Source organism: Lagenorhynchus albirostris, chromosome 4 (genome assembly GCF_949774975.1).
Source record: "Lagenorhynchus albirostris chromosome 4, mLagAlb1.1, whole genome shotgun sequence".
NCBI classification, from domain to species: Eukaryota; Metazoa; Chordata; class Mammalia; order Artiodactyla; family Delphinidae; genus Lagenorhynchus; species Lagenorhynchus albirostris.
Genome location: NC_083098.1, coordinates 32716535 through 32742990, shown reverse-complemented (window position 1 = coordinate 32742990; position 26456 = coordinate 32716535). Strand labels below are relative to the sequence as shown.

Genomic DNA, 26456 nt, shown 5'->3' with positions numbered 1-26456 from the left:
GCAAATCAGTGGTTGCCTGGGGATGGGGGCAAGGGAAGCAGTGTGTGTGTGTTGGGGGGTGGGGGAGGGTGGTGGGCAGGAGACAAAGATTAAAAAGGGGAATGAAGAAAATTTTAGGGGTGATGTGTATGCTCCTTATCTTGATGGTGGTGATGGTTCCATGGATGTATATATATGTCAAAACTTATCAGTATAGGGCTTCCCTGATGGCGCAGTGGTTGAGAGTCTGCCTGTCAATGCAGTGGACATGGGTTCGTGCCCCAGTCCGGGAAGATCCCACATGCCGCGGAGTGGCTGGGCCCATGAGCCACGGCCGCTGAGCCTGCGCATCTGGAGCCTGTGCTCCGCAACAGGAGAGACCACAGCAGTGAGAGGCCCATATACCACAAAAAAACACAAAAAAAACACAAAAAGAACTTATCAGTATATAAACTTTAAATATGAGCAACTTGGGTATGTCAATTAATCCTCAATAAAGCTTTTTTTAAAAAAATAAAAAAAAAGATAAGATTTATACATTTGGGAAGTAAAAAGAGTGAAAAATCTGTGATATGTATCCTCTAAGATGGTCCCAATGATCCTTGCCTCTTGGTATTTATGCCCATGTATAATCTTTCCTTGAATATGAAATTTAATGATTTGTTGCTAGGGAATGGAATGAGGCAGAGGTGATGGGATGTCATTTCCAAGATTAAGATACAAAAACCCCTGTGGCTTCTGCCTTGGACTCTCCACACACATTTCCTCTGAGGAAAGGCAGCTGCCACACTGTGAGCTGTCCTATGGAGAAGCCCATGATATAAGGAACGAGAGAGGCAGCTGGCTAAAAGCTATCAAGGAATTAAGGCCATCAGTCCAATGGCCTTCCAGGAACTGAAGACCTCAGCCCCATAGCCTGTAGGGAACTAAATTCAATAACCATTAAGATTGAGTTCAGAAGTAAACCTTCTCCGAGATGAGCCTTCTGATGAGAATGCAGCCCTGGCCAACAGTTTGACTACAGCCTCATGTGAGACTCTGAGCCTAACTAAACTACAGCCTCACGTGAGACTTTGAGCCTAACTAAACCTGATCCACAGAAACTGTGAGATACAAATGTTTGTTTCTTTAAGCCATGAAGTTTTGGGGTATGCAGTTCTGTTCCAGCAATAGATAACTAATACAAGATCTAAGTCACATTTATATAAAAAAAGTCTTCAAAGCAAATTTAGCCATTTTGGATATATACTTTTAGAATACAAAGAGAGTATTTGACTAAAACTACATTAAATGGGGGCTTAATTTTCTTATGCAATTTGAAGTCCAGAGGTAAGGCAGTCTAAGGCTAGTGCAGTGTGTCAAAATGCCACCAGAGACCCAAGCTCGTCTAATCCAGGCCCGGCCATTCTTAGGGAATGTCTTCATCCTAACACTTGTTACCTTAGGGTCACAATATGATCTCATGTCCATATCACAGATGAGAAGAAGGGGTTTTGCCTTTATCAGGAAAGTGAACATTTTCTCAGAAACCTCAAGCTAGTCTTCCACTTACATCTCATTCATCAAAAGTGTTTCCCACTGCCATTCTTAGATGCAAGGGAATCTGGGAAGATAAACATTTTTTAGCAAGACACACTGCTCCCTCAGCATAGTAAATGTTTTGTTAGTAATGAAGAAGGGGGCAATGTTTATTAGACAGGCAACCAGCAGTATTTGCTAAAGTCATACATTTTATTTATGGTAAAACCAAAAATATTGCAGGAGTTTATAGAAGGGCAAGAACACAGTAAGCTATGGGAGCTTGAGAAGGTTTCTGAGGGGAGATGTTTAGAACTGGCTAGGTAGAAAGGAAAGACGAGGGAAGTCTCAAGGGGGATAAAAGCAAGAACAAAAAGTCATGAAGACAGGAAAATGTAACAAGGTCTAAAAATAAATTACCCTGTATAAAGTTTTTTTTTTTTTTTTTTTTTTTTTTTGCGTTATGTGGGCCTCTCACCGTCGTGGCCTCTCTCGTTGCGGAGCACAGGCTCCGGACGTGCTGGCTCAGCGGCCATGGCTTATGGGCCTAACTGCTCCGCGGCATGTGGGATCTTCCCGGACTGGGGCACAAACCCGTGTCCCCTGCATCGGCAGGTGGACTCTCAACCACTGCGCCACCAGGGAAGCCCCTATATAAAGTTTTTAATTGCATAACTAAGTTTAAAAAAAAATCCTGAGTGATGAATATGCATGTTGTTTCCTAGCAAGGAAACAAAATGCATCATCATAGATATGCAACAAGCTCCTACTGTATAGCACAGGGAACTATATTCAATATCTTATAATAAACTGTAATGGAAAAGAATCTGAAAAAGAATACACACACACACACACACACACACACACATATAACTGATTCACTTTGCTGTACACCTAAAACTAACACAACATTATAAATCAACGATACTCTAATAATAATTCTAAAAATGCAGCATCATGTTTAAGAGATGAGACATGGGCAAAGGATCTGAATGAGCATTTCTCTAAGGAAGATATACAAATGGCCAGTAAACATATGAAAAGATGCTCATGATTAGTCATAAGGGAAATGAAAGTCATAACCATAATGAGATACCACTTCAAACCCACTAGGATGGCTGGAATCAAAAAGTCAGGTAACAACAAGTTTTGGTGAGGATGTGATGAAACTGGAAGCCTCATACACTACTGGTGGGAATGCAAAATGGTGCAGCTACTTTAGAAAACAGTCTGGAAGTTCTTCAATCAATGAAATATAATGTTATCATATAACCCAGAAATTCCCAAGAGAAATATAAACATATGTCCACATAAAAACTTGTACATGAAATTTTATAGCAGCATTATTCATAACAGTCAAAAGGTGGAAATAACATAAATGGCCATCAACTGATGAGGAGACAAACAAAATGTGGTATATCCAAACAATGGAATATTATTTGGCTGTAAAAAGGAATGAAATACGGATACATATTACAGCATGGATTAACCATGAAAACATTATGCTAAATGAAAGAAGCAAGTCAAGAAAGACACATATTATGTGATTCCATTCATATGAAATGTCCAGAACAAGGAAATCTACAGACACAGAAAGTAAATTAGTGGTTGCCTAGGGCTGAGGGGGTGTAGGTGGGCTGCTATGGCCTTGGTTCAAACCACCATTACTTCATAGCTGGATGATTCCAAGAACTTAACTACCTGTTTCCTGCTTCCATTCTTTGTTCGCTAATGGATTCCAAATGCCTAGAACAGTATCTGGCACACCGAGGAAAGTAAGTTCCAATAAATCTGTTGTTGTTATTTTGACTTCAAATCCTGTGTTCTTTTTCACTTGATTTATTTTGTGGGTATGTATCTATCATGGGAGGATCCAAACCCCCTTCCTACTTTGGCGAATTGCAGGCACCAAAAGGAGGCAGCTACCTCCCACCACAGAAACTAGACACCCCAATTATTTACTTCCCCAGTTCCCCTGATAACTAGAGTGTGGGCACATGGTCGAGGCTTGGCCAGTGTCATGTACCTCCAGAATTGTGAGCTGGTACAGAAGTTTCTTGGTGGTTCTTTGTTTGTTTGTTTTATTTTGGTGGCAGCAACATCTGGTTCTTCAGCCAGGAGTGCCAGTGGAGTTATCTTATGAGGGCAGCAATGTCAATAGAGTTCGGTGCAGTGTTTGAGGCACCAGTATCCTCACCAGAAAGGCTTCATGGTGTGTTCTGGCTGTGGTCTGGCTGTGTATCCTCCCTCAGTTCCTGCCTACTTTTAGAACTGTGTGTACGCCCTTCCCCATGATTCTGGAAGTCTATCTTATATCTTTCAATAAATTTCTTTTCTGCTAATGTCAGCCAGAGTTAGTTTGTGTTGCTTGTAATTAAGAACACTGACTGAAAGAAGGCTCCCCATAAAGTTGAACCTTCTTAAACCCAGGAGCACCATTTTAAAAAGTGGTGTTTCAGGAGGATTTTCCTGTGAAGAAACACAATCTCACATAACCTCTAAACAGAGAGAAATTAATTTACTTTACTATTGTTGTTTAACTTTTCCTGTTCTTGTTATCTTCCAGAAAAATCGGGATTCTTTCTCCCTTCACCCCAAAACAAGTCCACAGCCCCTTTCCCTAAAGTTTCATTCCTTGCCTATATAGTAGTCCCCTCATATCTGTGGTTTCATATTCCATGGTTTCAGTTACCTGTGGTCAATCACAGTCTGAGAATATTAGATGGAAAATTCCAGAAATAAACAATTCATAAGTTTTAAATTGCATGCCATTCTGAGCAGCATGATGAAACGTTGCACCTTCCTGCTTCATACCACATGGGACGTGAGTCATCCCTTTGTCCAGTGATTCCTATCCGCTAGTCACTTAGTAGCCACCTTGTTTATGGGGTTATTGTCATGGTACCACAATGCATGTTAAAAATTTAACGGAAGCCACTAAATGAAAAGAGGATTAAGTAAAACAAATTTCTTTCTTACAAAGCAAATCTATTATTTTAAATTGTGGTGGTGGTGGGACTTCCCTGGTGGTCCAGCGGTTAAGACTCCACGCTCCCAATGCAGGGGGCCTGGGTTCAATCCCTGGTCAGGGAACTAGATCCCACATGCCGTAACTAAAGATTCCTCATGCTGCAACTAAGACCTGACGCAGCCAAATAAATAAATAAATATTAAAAAAAAAAATTGTGGTGGTGTACCTGAGATTCCAGAACCTCCAGCTTACGTTTCCTGGCGTGAAGAGCTTTACTTGGAAAAGCCCAATAATAATTAGATGTTCCAATTCTCTCACAGTCAACCATACCATCATCAACCAAGCTTTGAAGGACTTCTTTTACTGACATAGCAGCTAGGAGAGATAATTTTTTAAAGACTTCATATTAAGACACATCATAAATCAAATTAAAAGGTCAATAACTGAGGAAACACTTGCAATAAATATTATAGATTGAGTCAATAAGTTAATAAATAAGGAGCTTTTAAAAATAATAACAAAAGAAGACAAATACTCCAACAGAAAAATAAAATAGATCAATGGGCATCTATAAAATATGTATGGTCAGGGACTTCCCTGGTGGTCCAGTGGTAAAGAATCCGCCTTCCAATGCAGGGAGGACACAGGTTCAATCCCTGGTTGGGGAACTAAGATCCCACATGCCGGGGGCAACTAAGCCCGTGCCACAACTACTGAGTTCGCGTGCCTCAACTAGAGAGCCTGGGTGCCACAAACTAGAGCCCATGCGCCCTGAAGCCCACACGCCACAACTAGAGAGAGAAAACCTGCACGCCACACTAGAGAGAAGCCCATGCACCATAACGAAGAGCCCACATGCTGCAACTAAGACCCGACACAGCCAAAAAAATAAATAAAATAAATAAATATTTTTTAAAATGTACGATATTTGTAATAATATCGTCAATAAACAAGAAAAATGTTCAAACCCACTAATAATTGAAGAAATTCAAAATAAAGCATGAGATACGATCTCTCGACTACCAAATTTAAAACACTAAAAATTGTAATAAAGGATTCAGGGAAATGGGTACTCTCAACATGGGTGGAAAAATGTGGCAATATGTACCTAAAACCTTAGGTTTATGCATATCTCTTATGCAGAAATTTCACTTTTATAAATTCAGCTAAAGAAAATAATGATGGATATGTATAAGGATGCTTGTCAAAGCACTGTTTTCAACAGCAAAACCCTGGAAATCAGTACAATAACGGGACTCAAAAGTACTTTTTTTGTAATGCTATACAATGCATTCATTAAATTTACATTATAAAATATTTAATGGCCTGGATATATATACATCCAAAATGTATTATATAGAAAAGTAAGTTAAAAGACAGTATGCACTTATGTGACAGTAGTTATCTTGAATTAAGGTTAAGAGGCAATTTTTATTTCCTTCCTCTTGCTTATTTTTCATATTTTTTTCAAACAATGAACATGTATTACCTTTCTTGCTAAGGAAACTAAAACAAAACTACTATATAAAATTAAACAATAAATAAATATATTGGATGTTATGATTAGGTGTAAGATTAAAAATCAGAAAAAAGTTTTTAAAACAGCATGTAAAAATACAAAGTCATATTTCACAAACGTCTGAAATTATAAACCATTCTTACTTTCTATCAAGTAAAACTATACCAAGAAATTATCCATATTTTAAAGTCCATTTTAATTTTCCCTAGAGCAGATCCCCCAATTTAATAAAATCTATTAAATATTTAAAGATTTAATAAATAAAATAATAAAGTCTACACCAAATGCAAAACATTCAACCTCATGTATAAAGAAGTACAACTGAAATGAAATGTCAAAGAATTCTAAAAATGAAAATAGTTCTGAGAAACGAATTTGGGTATAACAGCCTTTCCTGAAGGCGATTTGAGAACACACATAAAAAGCCTAAAACTAGACAAGTCTCTTTTTCTATTCAATTTCTGGGGACATTTCTTAATGAAGTAATATGAGATTTGGAAAAAAGTTTACAGCAGGGGGACAGGACGGGGTGAATAGGTGGAGAAGCGCAGAGGATTCTTGGGGCAGTGAAAATATGGTGTATGATACCATAATGACACCGTAATGATGGATCCGTGTCATTACACATTTTTGTCCAAACCCATAGAATGTACAACACTAAGAGTGAATACTAATGTAAATTATGGACTTAGTGTGATTATGATGTGTCCACGCAGGTTTGTCAACTGTAACAAATGTATGATGGTAAATGATGTTGATAATAGGGGAAGTTATGCATGTGTGGCGGCAGGAAGTATAGGAGAAATACTGTGCCTTCCTCTCAATTTTGCTGTGAACCTAAAAATACTCAAAAAATAAGTCTTAGAAAAAATTTATGGATGGCATGTTAATTACACATTAATTTTAGCAGCAAAATTTGGTAACAACCTAGATGGTCAACAATAGCTAATGGGCTAAGCAAATTATGGCACGGTGGGTGGCCACAGAATGAAACATTAGGAGATGCAGATGTTGTAAATCATTTTTTTTTAAAGCAAATGACATAGGAAAGTGTAGATGATATGATGGTATATGGAAAAATACACGAACACAAAACTGTATATGCAGCATGGTTCCCTCTCAGAGAAATGGACAGATACATACAAACACAGATAAACAGAACCTAAGAATAAGATATCAAAATACACCAAAATGTTAACAGTGGTGATCTCAGAATAGAGGGATTATGAACAACCTTTATTTTTATTATATTCTTCATAATTTCCAAATCTGTTAAAATAACACGTATAGCTTATATAATCAGAAAGTAAGGTTTAAAAATATATATATCATATGTAGTGACCCCTCAAAAGATAACCTCCAGAACCTGTGAATGTGATCTTATTTTGGAAAAGGTTCTATACAGAGGTAATTAAGGACCTCATGATAAAATCATCCTGGATTTAGGGTGGGTCCCAAATCCAATGACACGTGTCCTTATAAGACACCGAAGAGGAGAAAAAAAAAATGGGAAGGCCATGTGAAGGCAGAGGCAGAGATTAGGATGATGTGTCTATAAACCGAGCACTGTGGGCAGCCACCAGAAGCTAGGACAGAAGCATAACATGGATTCTCCCTCAGAGCTTCCAGAAGGAACCAACCCTGCCAACACCTTGATTTTAGACTTCTGGCCTCCAGACTATGAGAAAATAAATTTCTACTGTGTTAAGTAGAAATTAAGTTTATGGTAATTTGTTACAGCAGCTGTAGAAAACTAATACACTATGTAAATCACATTTAACAAATACCAGAACATACATGAAGAAGTTTTTACTTCTTCTGAAGTAAATTATACCCATAAATAAATAAATGTGTATAATTGTGTGTATGTATACGTATGTGTGTGCGCACACAGGCATGCATGCATATTCCACTGTAGTTTCCCTACAGCAGATACTTCAAACACAAGAATCATGGTCATGGCCCAGAAACATTACATTGGGACTTTTGTAGACATTATTCATCTCTAGAAATTTATGTTTCCATGAAGTGAAAGACTGTTGCAGGAAAGATGATGGGTATTTAGCAAAACATTCTGGCACATTTTTTGATACTTACTAATGCCTTTTTCTTTGGGAGCAATCTTCTCCATGTCTTTTAATTGAAATACATCTTTCTGTTTAAAAGAGTTGAAAGATGAAAAACATGCATTTATTTTCTACTATATATTTATATTTACCATAATTATGTTTATAAAATATTGTACTAAAAAACTATGACTGGAAGTGAACAGTGCAATAGAATCGAGAATTTTAGAGCTAGAAGAAACTGTAATTATCTTGTTCAATACCTTCAACAGAACCTAAAATGGACAGATTTTGCATGAACATACAATTCTTTAAAGTAACTGGAGGGCAGAATACAAAAAACATCTTCCCAATGAAGTATAAAATCTAGTTATGATGAATCATTTGTTAACATGAGATAATCAGCTTCTCTGACACTTTGATTTGAAGAAAACACAAATAGTGCTTTGCTTAGCATATACCATACATCACAGATTAGCAGTTCTAACTAAAAGCAAAACAGACAGCTGTCAAGATTTATTTACATTTAAGGTTTCATGGAAGAGCCACACCTAAGTAAGAAAAACATACAATTTATGGCTGTCTTTCAATCATTCACCCATACATGCTGCATGTCCACCACATGCAAAGCAAAACATTATGGGAAGATATACACAGAGAATATTTAATCTTATGGTTGGAAAAAAATCTATGCAGAATACTCCTTTCTTCTTGTAATGAGCTGTGGTTGAACTGGTAAAAAGAACTTGGATAATAAAAGTGAAATATTTGAAAAGACTGAAGTATTCAGTAATTAGAACAGAATTATTGTGATTAGTGTTATGGAAATCTGGGATCTATTTCTTCCAACATAAACTTGAAAAGGTAACTTCTATAGGATGGAAATTAGACATCATAAAAATTTAAAACTTCTGCTCATCCAAGTGCACTGTTAAGAAACTGAAAAGACTGACTGGAAGACAATATTCACAAAACATACCAGACAAAAGACAGGTAGCCCAGATATACAACCCCCTGCAAAAAAGATGAACTGATAGATGGATAAAGGAATGGATAGATGAATATATATATATATATATGATAAAACAAGTAGAGTATAAAATGTTAACGGTAGAATCTAAGCTGGGCATATAGGTATTCACAGTGAAATTCTTTCATCTTTAATAATGAAATGTTGAGAAAAGTAACTTCATCTCAGTACACTTAAGATTTAGTAAATTAAGGAAAATACTAAGTCATTGGTCCTAGAGTGTGAAATAAATTTTTGCACATCTGGGAATAAACTATTAAAAGAGAATTCTGTAGGGTCTCAGAGAACATGTAGTAAATTACTAACTTCAGGCCTCTAATGCGTTTAAAAAAACCCAATTAATCAAACCTATTTGCAAATACCTTAGGAAAAAGAACATGAACTTATTGAGACATCTGCCTAGATGTGGTTATCAAGGATAGGCCCCAGACATACTGGCTGCCCCAGTGGGGTTGCTATGTAAATAAATGGGCTTGCAAAGAACTAGCCTCAGAACTAAAGTGTGGTCATTTAAGTGGACAGAGAAAATGGTCTCAAGTAAATATTGGTTCTCCCCTACATTAAACAGAGATAATAAAGGAGAGATGAACACAATGGTTCCAGCTCTCAAAAACAAAAAACTATGTGTAAAGATACCATGGAAGACACACAGTTATAAAGTTAGATAACTTTTAATTAAGCACTTATGACCTGAGCATTATAATGTTTTACACAGATTATTTCATTCAATCCTCATACCAACTTTGTGAACTAGGTACAATTATTATTAGCCTTTTTAATAGATGAAGAAACTGAGACTTAGGTCAAGTAACTTGCTTAACGTCACAAAGCTATCAGGTAATACAGACTTCAGATACAAGTTCACTATCTTTGAGCTGTACTGTGGCCATGTTCTTCCTAAGTGTAACAGGCAAAGAATTAGTAACTTCAAATAAATCTATGTATGTATTCATATGAATTGATACGTATAGGAATATATGAACTGAAATCAATCAATTAATACAATTAATTCCTATCTTTACCTAAAAACTCATTAACTATTGAACTTCTTTAACCTCTAATACTCATTATAGTCATGGTGCCTTAGTCATTAGTGTCTTAATGTCATTGAGAGCAGTGTTGAAAAAATTTTAATCAAAAACAGCCAACAATATCATGAAGAACAAATTAACTCCCCTCACCACTCTCTCTAGCTTTCCACTGCCTGCTAGGAATTAAATCTACTTTTCTTGCTCTAAGACCATAGGAAAAATATTTCAACTCAGCAGAATAAGTAGTCATAATCTTTACCTACAAACGTAATCAATTTATCGTCCTAATCATATCATTATTAATATGATACTCTGTTCTGAATTGCCAATGACTTTTAGTAAGTCATTGTATGTAAGTAAGACTAGTAAGATTTCACTTAAAGGGCAAACAGTTAAAAAAAAAAAGTGCCCACAATATTTCACTTGTTTCACTGAGAATCTGCATTATCAAAATGAAAATGTCAAGTATTATCATTACTTATTAATTTTACATTCTATTTTGCCGTTTTCCCCACCTTCTTCATATTGATATTTGTAAATAATGAAAATAGCCAGTAGGTTGGGGCCAAACCAGACTTTGAAGGTTCTGTCAAGAGGTAAGACGTAAGAAGTTAATATTTTTGTAGGTCAAAAGTTTGGATTTTAACCTGGAAGCAAGAAAAGCCATTGTACAGAAAACAGGCTCTAGAGCCACGTGACTGGGTTTGAATCCTGGTTCTGCCACTTAGGAGCAGAAACTTCAAACGTATTTCCTGTTAGTGGCAGGCACGAATAACTGGAATAAATTAAGGAGGCTATGTACCGTCACATGTGTGTTATACCATATGCAGGCTTATAAATGTAAAGAGGCTGTATTTAGCACTATCGCTATAATCAGATGATCCCCCCTGGGTTTTTATCCTAGTACTATCACTTCTTGTTTTGAGATCCAGGGCTGGTTTCTTAGGCTGTGTCTCAGATGTCCAGATCTGTAGAATGAGGATCTCAGAGGGTTAAAAAGGATAAGATCAGATAACTACACCAAGTGCTTAGAATAGTGAATGGCGCCTAGGAAGCACTCAGTAGATGTGAGCTATTATCATTATTATTTTCAGGTAAAAGGGGACACAATCAAATATATGCTTCAGAAAGTTAATTATGGTGCCAGAGTATAGGGCAGTCTGGATAGAAGAGAGTCTACAAACCCTGGGATAGGATTCTTTCATGCTCCACAGCTCACAAGAACCACAAGTGTTTGTAGAATTTTATTCATTCTTTAGGAAATTGGTCACTATTGATTTCTAATAAAAAAATACAGTTAACACTGGATGACATAAACTTAAGGAGAAAATTACACAAAATACTAAAAATCTTAAGGAAAATGACTTACCGTCTCAAAAAATATTTCCATCATGCGGGCTCTCTTTTCCTCTGCACTTAGTCCTTTTTTCTTCGACTAAAGCACAAAAGTTAAAAAGTAAACAGTGCAATTAAAAAAAACACAAAACAATGCTTTTTAAGACAACTTGGTTCAAAACATTATCAGATGTTTATTATTATTTTATAATAATATTTTTATCAGATAATAATAATTATAATAATATATGTTAATAATATTAATTAATGATATTAATAAATTATTAATCAGAACATTATAATTATTAATAATAATTAATAATATAATATATTAAATATTAAATAAAATAATATTTTTATCAGATGTTTATTATTATTAATTATTATTATTATTATTATTATTATTATGGTCTCATCTGAGACCAAGAGGTTTAATAACTCTCAGAACGAGGCCTCAAGATGGATTTTAACAACTCTACTACTTTATGCCAAGCCTTGTGGTAGGTGCTGCCAGTATAATAATAACTGTGACTGAGACAGTGCCTGGCATTTTGTAGAAACTCAATATTTATCAAATGATCCAATAAGTCACTGTATTTACCTTCAAAAGACTTAATCTCTCAAGGAAAATAAATAGACATAACTACTTATAGTTAATGAACAGGTACATGTACAAATTGCTACCCAGGAAAGAATAAATTTATTCCACCCTGGAAAGGGAGGAGGGTTAGCTAGGAAGGCTAGAGATGAACAAGATTTTGGCAAGTTGAGAAATGGTGAGAAGGGTGTCCTGGACAGATCACACACAGGCACAGTGTTACAGAAGTACATGGTATGCTCCAGAAAGACAAACACTCAGGGATGATTATTATACAAGTGGAGTATGTAGATGGAGTGGCAGATGAGACAAGAAAGGTTGTCTGGGGCCAGATTATGGAAGGCTGACTATCCAGCCAAAGAGAGCAGACTGTACTTCAGGCCACGAGGAGCTACTGAGCAATTTCTAAAGCAGGGAGTGACAAGATAAGAGTTAGGTGGCATTGTGGAGGGAAGGCTGGAGGAAGGAAAACCATGTCCAAGTAGAAAATGAAAGTCTACTTCAGGTTATTATTATCCTGTCACTACCCTTTAGCTAACTTGAAATTAAGATAATTAAGATGTAACTGAGGGACTTACCCGGTGGTCCAGTGGTAAAGAATCTGCCTCCCAATGCCAGGGATGCAGGTTCAATCCCTGGTCAGGGAACTAAGATCCCACATGCCGCGGGGCAACTAAGCCCATGCACCACAACTACTGAGCTCGCGTGCCTCAACGAGAGAGACTGTGTGCCGCAAACTACAGAGCCCACGTGCTCTGGAGCCTGCGTGCCACAACTAGAGAGAGAAAACCTGCAGGCCACAATGAAGAGCCCATGCACCGCAATGAAAAAGATCTCGCGTGCCACAACAAAGACCCAACGCAGGGGCTTCCCTGGTGGCGCAGTGGTTGAGAGTCCGCCTGCCGATGCGGGGGACGCGGGTTCGTGCCCCGGTCCGGGAGGATCCCACGTGCCGCGGAGCGGCTGGGCCCGTGAGCCATGGCCGCTGGGCCTGCGTGTCCGGAGCCTGTGCTCCGGAACGGGAGAGGCCACAACAGTGAGAGGCCCGCATACCGCAAAAAAAAAAAAAAAAAAAAAAAAAGACCCAACGCAGCCAAAAAAATAAAGAAAATAAACTATAAAATTAAATAAATAAATATTTTTAAAAGATGTAACTGAAATGTATTTTAATAATAAATTTTACCATATATTTTATATAGGGTATATACCTAAAGCTAAAGTCTGAATTTTCAAAACGCCAAATTTCCTCAATGCAAATATTCACAGAAAATAACAAAAGAGAACGAGAACCATAATCTCTGGTACTCTCATGGAGGATTCCACACTAATGCTTCTGAAGTAATCTGCATCTTTCTTAAAAATTGCATGGGATTATAGAGGAACATAAATTGTTTAGTAAGAACTTTAAAATACTTTATACCACATAAAAAGCAGACATAAATAAACCAACAATAATAAACCTATCCAACCATAAACTCCATCAGAAACGAGAGCCTACACTAGACAAGGAAAGGAATTTGGAATTGCTGTTCTGAATGCATTCCAGAGTACATGGTCTAGAAACCCATTAACCCCTTTTCACAGCAAATCATCCAGTGTTCCTTGATGAGTTGCACAGGTAAAATAAGTAGCCTCAAAGTTTATCTTTTTCTCTTTTCCCTCTGTCCACAATTTTAAATACTGCAGTTCCCCAGGGTTCTTTCTCTACTGATCCCCTCTCTCCTCACACCTGTTCTTTGATCTCACCTGCTTTCATGGTTTTAACAAACACCTATGCTGAGAACTCAAATCTTTACATCATTGGATTAAGTGGGCGCCTGAGCTCCAATCTCACGTACCTACATTTCTGCTGAATAGACGTCAAACTCAGGAGGTCTAAACTGACCTCTCCTCTCCCACATCTACTCCCCAAACCTGCTGTTCTGGATCTTGAGTTCAGTTAGATTCCACCTTGTTACCCGAGCCAGAGGCCTGGCAGTCACCCTAGGTTCCTTCATCTCTCTTACTCCACATCCAACCAATCACCAAGTTTTGCCAATTTCAGGGCTTAACTGTTTCTCAAATCGATCCTGTCTGCTCCATCCCTACTACCTCTACCTTAGTAGAGGCCTTCATTATCTGTTCCCTACTACATACCTGCAGTCCGCTAACCATGCTTTGTCCCACCCTCCAGCCACATTCCACGCTGCCAAAAAGCAAACCTCTCCTTTGCCATGCCTATCCCTTGCTTAAAACTCTTCAGTGGCTCTCAACCATCCAGAAGTATCCAATCACCCTAGAATAACATACAAGGCCTTCTGTCACCTGACCCCAACCTACCTCTCACAGGTACCACTCCCCACCTCAAATTTACCATAACAACATGAAGAACTAGGCAATTTAAGCTGTAATACAAAAACTACTTGTAATTCTCCACTTGCAGCATGCTCTTTCCCATTTCTGTGCCTTTTTAAAAATGTTGTTCTATCTAAAACACCTTCCTCCCATGCAAATCAAAACCGCAATGAGGACTTCTCTGGCGACCCAGTGGTTAAGAATCCGCCTGCCAATGCAGGGGACACGGGTTCAAGCCCTGGTCCGGGAAGATCCCACATGCTGCGGAGCAACTAAGCCCGTGCGCCACAACTACTGAGCCCGCACTCCACAACTACTGAGCCCTCGAGCCACAACTAATGAAGCCCGCACGCCTAGAGCCCGTGCTCTGCAACAAGAGAAGCCACCACAATGAGAAGCCCGCGCACCGCAATGAAGAGTAGCCCCCGCTTGCTGCAACTAGAGAAAGCCCACGTGCAGCAACAGAGACCCAACGCAGCCAAAAAACAAAAAAAAAAAACCCAAAAACAAACAAAACAAAATGAAACAAACAAACAAAAAAACCACAGTGAGATATCACTTCACACCTGTCAGAATGGCCATCATCAAAAAGACCACAAATAACAAACTGGTGACAATGTGGAGAAAAGGGAACCCTCGTACACTTTGGTGGGAATGTAAATTGGTGCAGCCACTGTGGAAAACAATGTGGAGCTTTCTCAAAAAACTAAAAATAGAACCACCATATAACCCAGCAATTCCACTCCTTTGTGTATAGATCCCAAAGAAACAAAAACACTAATTCAAAAAGATACATGCACCCCAGTGTTCATAGTAGCATTATTTACATTTGCCAAGATATGGTAGCAACCTAAGTGTCCATCAACAGATGAATGGATAAAGAAAATGTGGTATATGTATAATACACATATACATACGTACTTATATACATATGTACATACACACACACACACACACACAATGGATTTTTATGACTCAGTCATAAAAAAATGGCAGCATGGATGGACTTGGAGGGCTAAGTGAAATAAGTCAGAGAAAGACAAACACTGTATGATATCACTTATATGTGGAATCTAAAAAATACAACAAACTAGTAATAAAACAAGAAGGAGCAGACTCACAGATATAGAGAACACACTAGTGGTTACCAGTGGGGAGAAGGATGGGGGGAGGGGCAAAATAGGGGTGGGGGAGAAAAGTGTTATTATGGGATTATATGAAATCATATGTGTGAAACTTGAAAACTGTAAAGTACTATAGAATTTAAAGACTCTTTCATTCAATAAAACAAAGCAAAACAAAACAAAAAGAGTTCTTCAGAACATGAACTGCCTTTGCCTTCCCAGAGGTTAGTGCCAGGTTAGAAGAGCAGTTGTAAAGACCAGCCCTCAAGTTCAGGACCATGTATCTAAGATTTGAGGCCATTCAGACTCCCAAATCCCACACCACCTCTCTGCACTCCCATAGATACATTTCAGGGTGAACTGATAATAAGGAAGTCTGTGATAACCAGATATTGCCTTACTTGGAGAGATAAACCAAAGGAATCTCAGTTCCATGAAACCATACACTATGAAGACACGTTCACTAAACCTAGGGTAGGGAGCTAGAGTTCAGTATGACGTTATTAGCCTCCCTTCACACTGGCTTCTGCAGTATCTGAATAAAGCAAGATATCCACACTCAGTTAGAAGGCCCATTCAGCTATTTCTCTAGTCCACTTGGTCTCAAACTGCCATATACCGAGATTAGAATCATCTCAGGAGCTTTTAAAACTACTGATGCCCAGGCACATCCCATAAGAAATGAATCAGAATCTCTGAAATGGGGCCCCTGGCCTCATATTTTTAAAATCTTGAGGTGCTTTAATTGTGCCCCAGGACTGAAAACACTGTTTCTCTCAGCCCAGAATCTGAAGGCTAAGTTAGGGGCACTGTGGGGCAGTGAGAATCCCCTTAGGACTTTAGTCTGTGGCTGCATCAGTGGAAAATAGAGCCAAAGCTTTAGAAAAGGCTCCTAATATTTTGTTATTATAAACAGCTCCCTGAGAGACCCTGGACTCCGCAAGAATCTGCCACACAGAGGCAGGCAATGAGGAGAAACTAATGTCCTGAAGGCACACTGTTTTAGGAAAGCTCTTATCACTCAGCTCAACAGCTTATTAAAGTCACTCAAGAAATATGGATGGAATCAGGAAGAAATAGAAAATATGAACAGACCAATCACAAGCACTGAAATTGAAACTGTGAATAAAAGTCTTCCAACAAACAAAAGCCCAGGACCAGATGGCTTCACAGGCGAATTCTATCAAACATTTAGAGAAGAGGTAACACCTATCCTTCTCAAACCCTTCCAGAATATAGCAGAAGGAGGAACACTCCCAAACTCATTCTACAAGGCCACCATCACCCTGATACCAAAACCAGACAAGGATGTCACAAAGAAAGAAAACTACAGGCCAACATCACTGATGAATATAGATGCAAAAATCCTCAACAAAATACTAGCAAACAGAATCCAACAGCACATTAAAAGGATCATACACCATGATCAAGTGGGGTTTATTCCAGGAATGCAAGAATTCTTCAATATACACAAATCAATCAATGTGATATACCATATTAACAAGTTGAAGGAGAAAAACCATATGGTCATCTCAATAGATGCAGAGAAAGCTTTCGACAAAATTCAACACCCATTTATGATAAAAACCCTCCAGAAAGTAGGCATAGAGGGAACTTTCCTCAACATAATAAAGGCCATATATGACAAACCCACAGCCAACATCGTCCTCAATGGTGAAAAACTGAAAGCATTTCCACTAAGATCAGGAACAAGACAAGGTTGCCCACTCTCACCACTCTTATTCAACATAGTTTTGGAAGTTTTAGCCACAGCAATCAGAGAAGAAAAGGAAATAAAAGGAATCCAAATCGGAAAAGAAGAAGTAAAGCTGTCACCGTTTGCAGATAACATGATACTATACATAGAGAATCCTAAAGATGCTACCAGAGAACTACTAGAGCTAATCAATGAATTTGCTAAAGTAGCAGGATACAAAATTAATACACAGAAATCTCTGGCATTCCTATACACTAATGATGAAAAATCTGAAAGTGAAATCAAGAACACACTCCCATTTACCACTGCAACAAAAAGAATAAAATGTCTAGGAATAAACCTACCTAAGGAGACAAAAGACCTGTATGCAGAAAATTATAAGACACTGATGAAAGAAATTAAAGATGATACAAATAGATGGAGAGATATACCATGTTCTTGGATGGGAAGAATCAACATTGTGAAAATGATTCTACTACCCAAAGCAATCTACAGATTCAATGCAATCCCTATCAAACTACCACTGGCATTTTTCACAGAACTAGAACAAAAAATTTCACAATTTGTATGGAAACACAAAAGACCCCAAATAGCCAAAGCAATCTTGAGAACGAAAAATGGAGCTGGAGGAATCAGGCTCCCTGACTTCAGACTATACTACAAAGCTGCAGTAATCAAGACAGTATGGTACTGGCACAAAAACAGAAAGATAGGTCAATGGAACAGGATAGAAAGCCCAGAGATAAACCCACGCACATATGGGCACCTTATCTTTGATAAAGGAGGCAGGAATGTACAGTGGAGAAAGGACAGCCTCTTCAATAAGTGGTGCTGGGAAAACTGGACAGGTACATGTAAAAGTATGAGATTAGATCACACCCTAACACCATACACAAAAATAAGCTCAAAATGGATTAAAGACCTAAATGTAAGGCCAGAAACTATCAAACTCTTAGAGGAAAACATAGGCAGAACACTATGACATAAATCACAGCAAGATCCTTTTTGACCCACCTCCTAGAGAAATGGAAATAAAAACAAAAATAAACAAATGGGACCTAAGGAAACTTCCAAGCTTTTGCACAGCAAAGGAAACCATAAACAAGAACAAAAGACAACCCTCAGAATGGGAGAAAATATTTGCAAATGAAGCAACTGACAAAGGATTAATCTCCAAAATTTACAAGCAGCTCATGCAGCTAAATCACAAAAAAACGAACAACCCAATCCAAAAATGGGCAGAAGACCTAAATAGACATTTCTCCAAAGAGGATATACAGAGTGCCAACAAACACATGAAAGAATGCTCAACATCATTAATCATTAGAGAAATGCAAATCAAAACTACAATGAGATATCATCTCACACCGGTCAGAATGGCCATCATCAAAAAATCTAGAAACAATAAATGCTGGAGAAGGTGTGGAGAAAAGGGAACACTCTTGCACTGCTGGTTGGGATGTGAATTGGTACAGCCGCTATGGAGAACAGTATGGAGGTTCCTTAAAAAACTACACGTAAAACTACCATATGACCCAGCAATCCCACTACTGGGCACATACCCTGAGAAAACCATAATTCAAAAAGAGTCATGTACTAAAATGTTCATTGCAGCTCTATTTACAGCAGCCCGGAGATGGAAACAACCTAAGTATCCATCATCGGATGAATGGATAAAGAAGATGTGGCACATATATACAATAGAATATTACTCAGCCATAAAAAGAAACGAAACTGGGCTATTTGTAATGAGGTGGATAGACCTAGAGTCTCTCATCCAGAGTGAAGTAAGTCAGAAAGAGAAAGACAAATACCGTATGCTAACACATATATATGGAATCTAAGAAAAAAAAATGTCATGAAGAACCTAGGGGTAAGACAGGAATAAAGACACAGACCTACTAGAGAATGGACTTGAGGATATGGGGAGGGGGAAGGGTAAGCTGTGACAAAGTGAGAGAAAGGCATGGACATATATACACTACCAAACGTAAGGTAGATAGCTAGTGGGAAGAAGCCGCATAGCACAGGGAGAGCAGTTTGGTGCTTTGTGACTGTCTGGAGGGGTGGGATAGGGAGGGTGGGAGGGAGGGAGACGCAAGAGGGAAGACATATGGGAACATATGTATATGTATAACTGATTCACTTTGTTATAAAGCAGAAACTAACACACCATTGTAAAGCAATTATACTCCAATAAAAATATTTTAAAAAAAAAGAAATATGGATGAGGTGTATCATCCGCTAACACTGATTTCAGGCTAACTTATTCATCAGTCTCCTTCACCACTACAAAGAGTTTTCATTACTAAACACCGTGGGAGAGTATCATGGCCTTTTACAAGTAAGTAATGTAAAAGGATGCCATATTACTTCATATTTAGAAATTTCTCCAAAAAATCAACAAGGGCTCATGTATAACTTAGGATTAAAGAAAATCTCCTCGTAGTATAAGTTAGAGATACACTCAAATTAGTAAGTAAGGGGGCTCAAAATTTGACTTGAGGACAATGAAAGAAACTTCTCCAACTAGGAGTTAAAGAAATCCTAAGTGGTTCAGTGGTTAGGGCTCTGCGCTTCCACTGCAGCGGGCACGGGTTCGATCCCTCGTCGGGGAAATAAGTTCCCACAAAAAAATTTTCTAAAGTTAGCCCTGTTGATCAGTAATACAATTATTATTATTTTTTTTTTTTGCGGTACGCGGGCCTCTCACCGCTGTGGCCTCTCCCGTTGCAGAGCACAGGCTCCGGACGCGCAGGCTCAGTGGCCACGGCTCACGGGCCCAGCCGCTCCGCGGCACGCGGGATCCTTCCAGACCGGGGCACGAACCCGCGTCCCCTGCATCGGCAGGCGGACTCTCAACCACTGCGCCACCAGGGAAGCCCACTAATACAATTTTGAAGAATTAAAAGTAGATGGTATTTGCTGCCCTCAGAAGTGGCTGACCACACCACATTTCTCCAATTCCGAAAATATGCTTGGACTTATAACTACTGTTTACCCAGCAAGCGCAACCAAAATCGAAACAAACAGCTATTAATTCACAATCAGGAAAAGAACAAAAGTTATCTTTGATCAACATAACAGTAAACTTAGTTCTTAACAATACATGAAAAATAGGAAGTATGTCTCTTACAAAAAGTTTTATTCTAACTTGTTCCATGTTTCTCCATTACTAGAGGTAAACATCAGAAAAGAGTTAATAGCACATTAAACTATTTAGTATTAGAAGGTGATGTAGGTGTAGAAAGATATTAGGTAAAAAGACAAAAACCAAAAAATTAATGCATATGGGCTGCATAGTACTCAGCAGTCAGTTCTATCAGGCCAGTAACTCTATAAAGGAGAAATATGGTATCACGGAACACTGGTACCAGATTTAAGTGTGGGCCTGTTTGGCTTCCTACACCATTTTATGCCCAGGTGGCTGGGTTGTTAGTTTAACCACAAAGAAACCGTTATCAGATTTGATTACATCTGGGCAAATATCTTCAGATAAACATCGTACAACCTATATCTCCGTCCACCACCAGCTTGGCAAAATAACGGCCACTTAATTAAGATATTAAAATCTTAGATCCACTTCATTAGACGGTGATTCTCTGCCAACAGAAGGGGGTGGGGGATGGAACTCTGAAGGTTTATGAAAATGATTTGATGAGCAGAAAGACATTAAATTCACAAAGAGAAAGAGACGATTTGGAATCTAACCAGGACTTAACCCATTAGGCAATGCAAGGAAGACGAAGTCGGTATGGTGCTTCCCTAATATAGCGACTCCGAAAGCACAAAAGGGCAGCCCTGCCCTTCGTAAAAACCAACGCATTTTCACAGAAATCCTCTAACTGGCATAAAATGAAGATTTGTCAGGTCACTTTGGAAATTGTGAGCAATACTGAAATGTGCTCTAAATGCTACAACACCCCAAACCACTCAATCTTCAAAGATCAAGCAAGCTCCTCGGGCCCCCGGAACCCCCCGGCGCTGCCCGCCGACACCCGTTCCCTGTCCTCCACCGGGGGCGGCGCCTTGGTGGCCGGAAGCGGGGAGCCTGGGCACTACTTCTGAAGTGACTCCTGGCCTTGCTAACAGACTGCTGAATTCGTGAGACACTCGGGGCACGTTCTCGAACGCCCGTATTTAACTTGACCTGGCCGGGAGGGAGCCGGGGGGCACAAGGACGGGGATCCCAGCGCGGCGCCTCAGCTTAGGGGCTCAGGCGGCGGGAGCCGAAAAGCGCCGGGCGGCCTGGGCGTCGACCTGGCGGGGGAGCCGGCCTCTGCAGCCCACCCGGGGGCCAACGCCGGGCCCGGGTGGCACGCAGCCGAGGGGCTCTGCAGCCGGGCCACTGTGGAGGAGGGGACCGGGGAGCGCGCCCCTTGCTCTTACCATTGCGCGGGCGTCGCGTCTTCCGGCGGCGGGGCCTGAGCGCGGCGAGAGGCGGGGCGGGTCCAGGCGGGTTTGATTTTGGCGCCGACACCGCCCCGGGGGCGGAGCAGCGAAGGGGAGGTAGGGAAGAGAGACCGGCTGTCGCCCAGACGGCGCGCAGCGACCCCTGGTGGCTCCGCGGAGCGGCCGGCCGGCCGGGGTGGGGCGAGGCCTGCCCTGGGGGCGGGGCCTGGTTGCCCGCCGGTCCGTCCTGGTCGATTCAAGATGCTGGCGAGCAGGGTCTCCCAGCTGCTTCCGCCTCTTCAGTCCTGCGTGCTGACTGTGACTCCTTTTTTTTTTTTTTTTTTCAGAAAGTCGAGCCCTCGCCTTGACTTTTTTCTTCGCTCAGCGGAAATGCGGCCTAAGTTTGCCTTAAAAAACAGAGGCAGTTTGGCTGCTGGAGAAGGAAACGCTGCCTCCATCCATGCGGATTTGCCTGGTCTGGGGCGGACTTTCTTCCCTTTTCTAATTTTACGCCTAATCTTCTATCCCACCGATATCCACTGCTTTTCTAGCTTTTAAAAATCCCTTTGTATGTCTGCCTTTGCTTTAGGTTTTTTGTTTGTTTTGTTTTCTTAATACAAGAGAATGAATTTCATATCAAAACGGTCGAAAGTATGCTGCCTCATTACTCGATGGGGATTCAGATCAAAAGCTCGGGTCCCTTTACCTCAAGGTGCCAGAAAATTAACTCAGACTTTTCCGTTACTTTGAAGGTTATTGTACGTTATTTTGAACCATTTCAAAGTATAGTAATTCTACTAGGAAGAAAAGTGGCATCTAAAACGAATTATCTCCTGTTGCAGGGTAAGGGTATATTAATTTAAACAAGAGTTCCATTTTGTTTTTCCTACAGTTTGATACAATTCAATTGATGAGATGATTTTAAGAGAGTAAAAGGGTATCCATTTAGTAAGTGTTTTAATATTAGTACTAGCAAATGTATAATTAACACACCATACCCTAGATTTCTCATGTATTGCTTAAGATACAGCTGAAGTAGGTATGTCAGTAAAAAATTTTTAAAAATTAAAGTGATATTTAAGAAAAATATTATTACTGGTGCTATGTAAAGTTGTCAAAAACCATAAAAGTGGCATTTGTGGGAAGCCTTGCCTTTATCTCCTCGCGGATTGCCATACTCATCTGCTCGTCAAGAACAGTTTTTCTTCACCTGGGTAACTCTTACCCATCCTTTCAACAGCTCATGGTAGCCTCCAGGAGTCTTTTTCTCTCTGCTTCCTCATGCCACCCTCGACAAGAAAAAAGGGTCTCTGTAGTTTTATCACAGCATCCCAGATTCATTTTGTAATTATTAACTTGGACAACTTCCCTATAATATCAAACTCCTTTCTGTAGCAGAGACTAAGCCAACCATTTGGTATCACCAAGGCCTAGCACAGTGCCTGACACGTGATAAACACTCAATAAATGTGTATTAAATAAATGTACCAGGTTTTCAAGAATACCATCTTGTCATTTACTTAGGGATATCTAGATATGGTTTTCAGGTGAAAAAAACAAAGGATATTTTACTTTGAAAAATCTTTACTTGCATCAAGTAGTGCTTTCGCATTTACTATTTTCACCAATAGAATTCTGAAATTATCTGATATGCCATTCAGATGTCTTGAGATGCTCCAAGTTTTGCAATATTATGGGGCAGGCAGATGTAGTATATGAGTTAAGTATGAAAGCAAATAAATATTTGTAGCATCATACATTTGGATCATGAATCCACAATTTAGCATTTGTCATAGTACCTAAATGCCATTTGTTTATTGAACAAATTCATGTTTTACAAAAACCTTAAGCACACATTAATTTCATTTTAAAAAATTTGAATATCTGCTGTTGGCTGAATATGTGAGGATGAAGCAGACAGGCCACACCCGTCAGCAGTTTATATTCCAGTCAGTGCTGCCCTTCCATCTGGGCAACTGGCCCTTGCCCTGGACCTTGCTCTGGGGCTATGTTGGCCCCACTCCAGCCTCATCACTCCCCATATCCAAGGAGTCTGCAGGGCGAAAGGGACATGCCCATCTGTAACCCACTACCTTCTTTCTAGACCAGGAACCCAGGAACCCGGTATCCTCTGCCTTAGTTTGAGTTCGCGGAATGACAAAGCCTGAGGCAAAGATGTGCTGGTACAGGCATACTTCGTTTTATCATGCTTGACTTTACTGCACTTAGCAGCCATGGCATTTTGTACGAATTGAAGATTTGGGTCGAGCAAGTCAATCAGTGCCCTTTTTCCAACAGCATTTGCTCATTTTGTGTCTCTGTGTCACATTCTGGTAATTCTTACAATATTTCAAACTTTTTCATCATTATTATATCTGTTATGGGGATCTGTGATCAGTAATCTTTGATGTTACTATTGCAATTGTTTTGGGGCACCATGACCCATGCCCATGTAAGACAGAGAAGTGAATTGATACGTGTTGTGTGTGTTCTCACTGCTCTACCGACCATCCGGCCATTTCCCTGTCTCTCTACCTCCCCTTGGGGCTCCCTATTCCCTCAGACAAAACAATGTTGAAGCTAGGCCACTTAATAACCCTACAATGGCTTCTAAGTGTTCAAGTGAAAGGAAGAGTCACACATCTCTCACTTTAAATCAGAAGCTAGAAATGATTAAGCTTAGTGAGGAAGGCATGTCGAGAGCAGAGACGGGGTGAAAGCTAAGCTCTTTCACTGAACAGCCAAGTTGTAAATGCAAAGGAAAGTTCTTGAAGGACATTAAAAGTGCTATTCCAGTGAACACATGAATGATAAGAAAGCGAAACAGCCTTATTGCTGATATGGAGGAAGTCTGAGTGGTCTGGATAGAAGATCAAAGCACCCATAACATTCCCCGAAGCCAAAGCCTAATCCAGAGAAGGCCCTCACTCTCTTCAATTCTGTGAAGGCTGAGAGAGGTGAGGAAGCTGCAGAAGAAAAGTTTGAAGCCAGCAGAGGTTGGTTCATGAGGTTTCAGGAAAGAAGTTGTCTCCATAAAAGTGCAAGGTGAAGCAGCAAGTACTGATGTAGAAGTTTCAGCAAGTTATCCTCAAGATCTAGCTAAGATAATTAATGAAGGTGGCTTCACTAAACAAATAGATATTTAATGTAGACACAACAGCCTTCTATTGGAAGATGCCATCTAGGACTTTCATAGCTAGAGAGGAGAAGTCAATGCCTGGCTTCAAAACTTCAAAGGACAGGCTGACTCTCTTATTGGGGCTAACGCAGCTGGTGACTTTAAGTCGAAGCCAACACTCATTTAACATTCTGAAAATCCTAGGGCCCTTTAAAATTATGCTCAATCTACTCTGACTCTGCTGTATAAACGGAACAACAAAGCCTGGATAACAGCACATCTGTTTGCAACATGGTTTACTGAATATTTTAAAGCCACTGTTGAGACCTACTGCTCAGAAAATAGATTCTTTTTTTTTTTTTTTTTTTTTGTGGTACGCGGGCCTCTCACTGCTGTGGCCTCTCCCGCTGCGGAGCACAGGCTCCAGACGCACAGGCTCAGCGGCCATGGCTCACGGGCCCAGCCGCTCCGTGGCATGTGGGATCTTCCTGGACCGGGGCATGAACCCATGTCCTCTGCATCGGCAGGTGGACTCTCAATCACTGCGCCACCAGGGAAGCCTAGAAAATAGATTCTTTTCAAGATATTACTGCTCATTGATAATACACCTGGTCACCCAAGAACTCTGATGGAGATGTAAAATGAGATTAATGTTTTTATGCCTGCTAACACAACATCCATTCTGCAGCCCATGGATCACGGAGTAATTTCTACTTTCAAGTCTTATTAAGAAATGTATTTTGTAAGGCTCTAGTTGCCATAGGTAGTGATTTCTCTGATGTATCTGGGCAAAGTCAATTGAAAACCTTCTGGAAAGGATTTGCCATTCTAGATGCCACTAAGAGCATTTGTGGTTTATGGGAAGAGGTCAAAATATCAACATTAACAGGAGTTTGAGAGAGGTTGATTCCAACTCTCTTGTATGACTTTGAGGGGTTCAAGACTTCAACAGAGGAAGTAACTACAGATGTGGTGGAAATAGCAAGAGAACTAGAGTTTGATGTGGAACCTGAAGATGTGACCAAATTGCTGCAATCTCATGATAAAACTTGAACAAATGAGTAGTTCCTTCTTATGGATGAGCAAAGAAAGTGGTTGCTTGAGATGGAGTCTACTCCTGGTGAAGACGCTGTGAAGACTGTTCAAATGACAACAAAGGATTTGGAATATTACATAAACTCAGTTGATAAAGCAGCAGCAGGGTGTGAGAGGACTGACTCCAATTTTGAAAGAAGTTATATGTGCGTAAAATGCTATCAAACAGCACCACATGCTGCAGAGAAATCGTCCATGAAAGAAAGAGTCAATCGATGCGGCGGACTTCGCTCTTATTTTAAGAACTGGCCACAGCAGCCCCAGCCTTCAGTGACCACCACCCTGATCAGTCAGCAGCCACCAACATGGAGGCAAGACCCTCTGCCTTGCAACAAGATTACAACTTGCTGAAGGCTCAGATGACGGTTAGCATTTTTTAGCAATAAAGTACTTTTAAATTATGTACATTTTTTAGACATAATTCTATTGTACACTTAATAGGCTACAGTATAGGGTAAACATAACTTTTATAGGCACTGGGAAACCAAAAAATTCGTGTGACTTTATTGCAATATCATACTTTATTGCAATATCTCTGATGAGTGCCTATAGTTTATGTGGGAGTGAGGGAACAACAAGGATGAGACAGGAGGGAGGAAAAGCCACTAAAGATGTGTGCCCTTCTCTGT

At 39.8% G+C, this 26456-nt stretch overlaps 1 protein-coding gene across 2 annotated transcripts in view; it reads right to left on the bottom strand.

Moving 5' to 3' along the window:
• MND1 (meiotic nuclear divisions 1) overlaps positions 1-26456 on the bottom strand; it is a 162688-nt gene that overhangs the window by 61854 nt on the left and 74378 nt on the right. Inside the window, exons 1-4 of one of the 2 annotated variants that reach the window (XM_060147814.1) lie at positions 21612-21648; positions 11484-11549; positions 8085-8142; positions 4695-4843 (exon numbers count right to left, since the gene is read on the bottom strand). In XM_060147814.1, coding sequence (XP_060003797.1) covers positions 4695-4843; positions 8085-8142; positions 11484-11549; positions 21612-21614 — 276 coding nt within the window. In that variant the 5' untranslated portion in view covers positions 21615-21648. Of the gene's footprint in view, positions 1-4694; positions 4844-8084; positions 8143-11483; positions 11550-21611; positions 21649-26456 lie in introns of those variants that run through there. The other variant, XM_060147813.1, reaches the window with a different exon arrangement.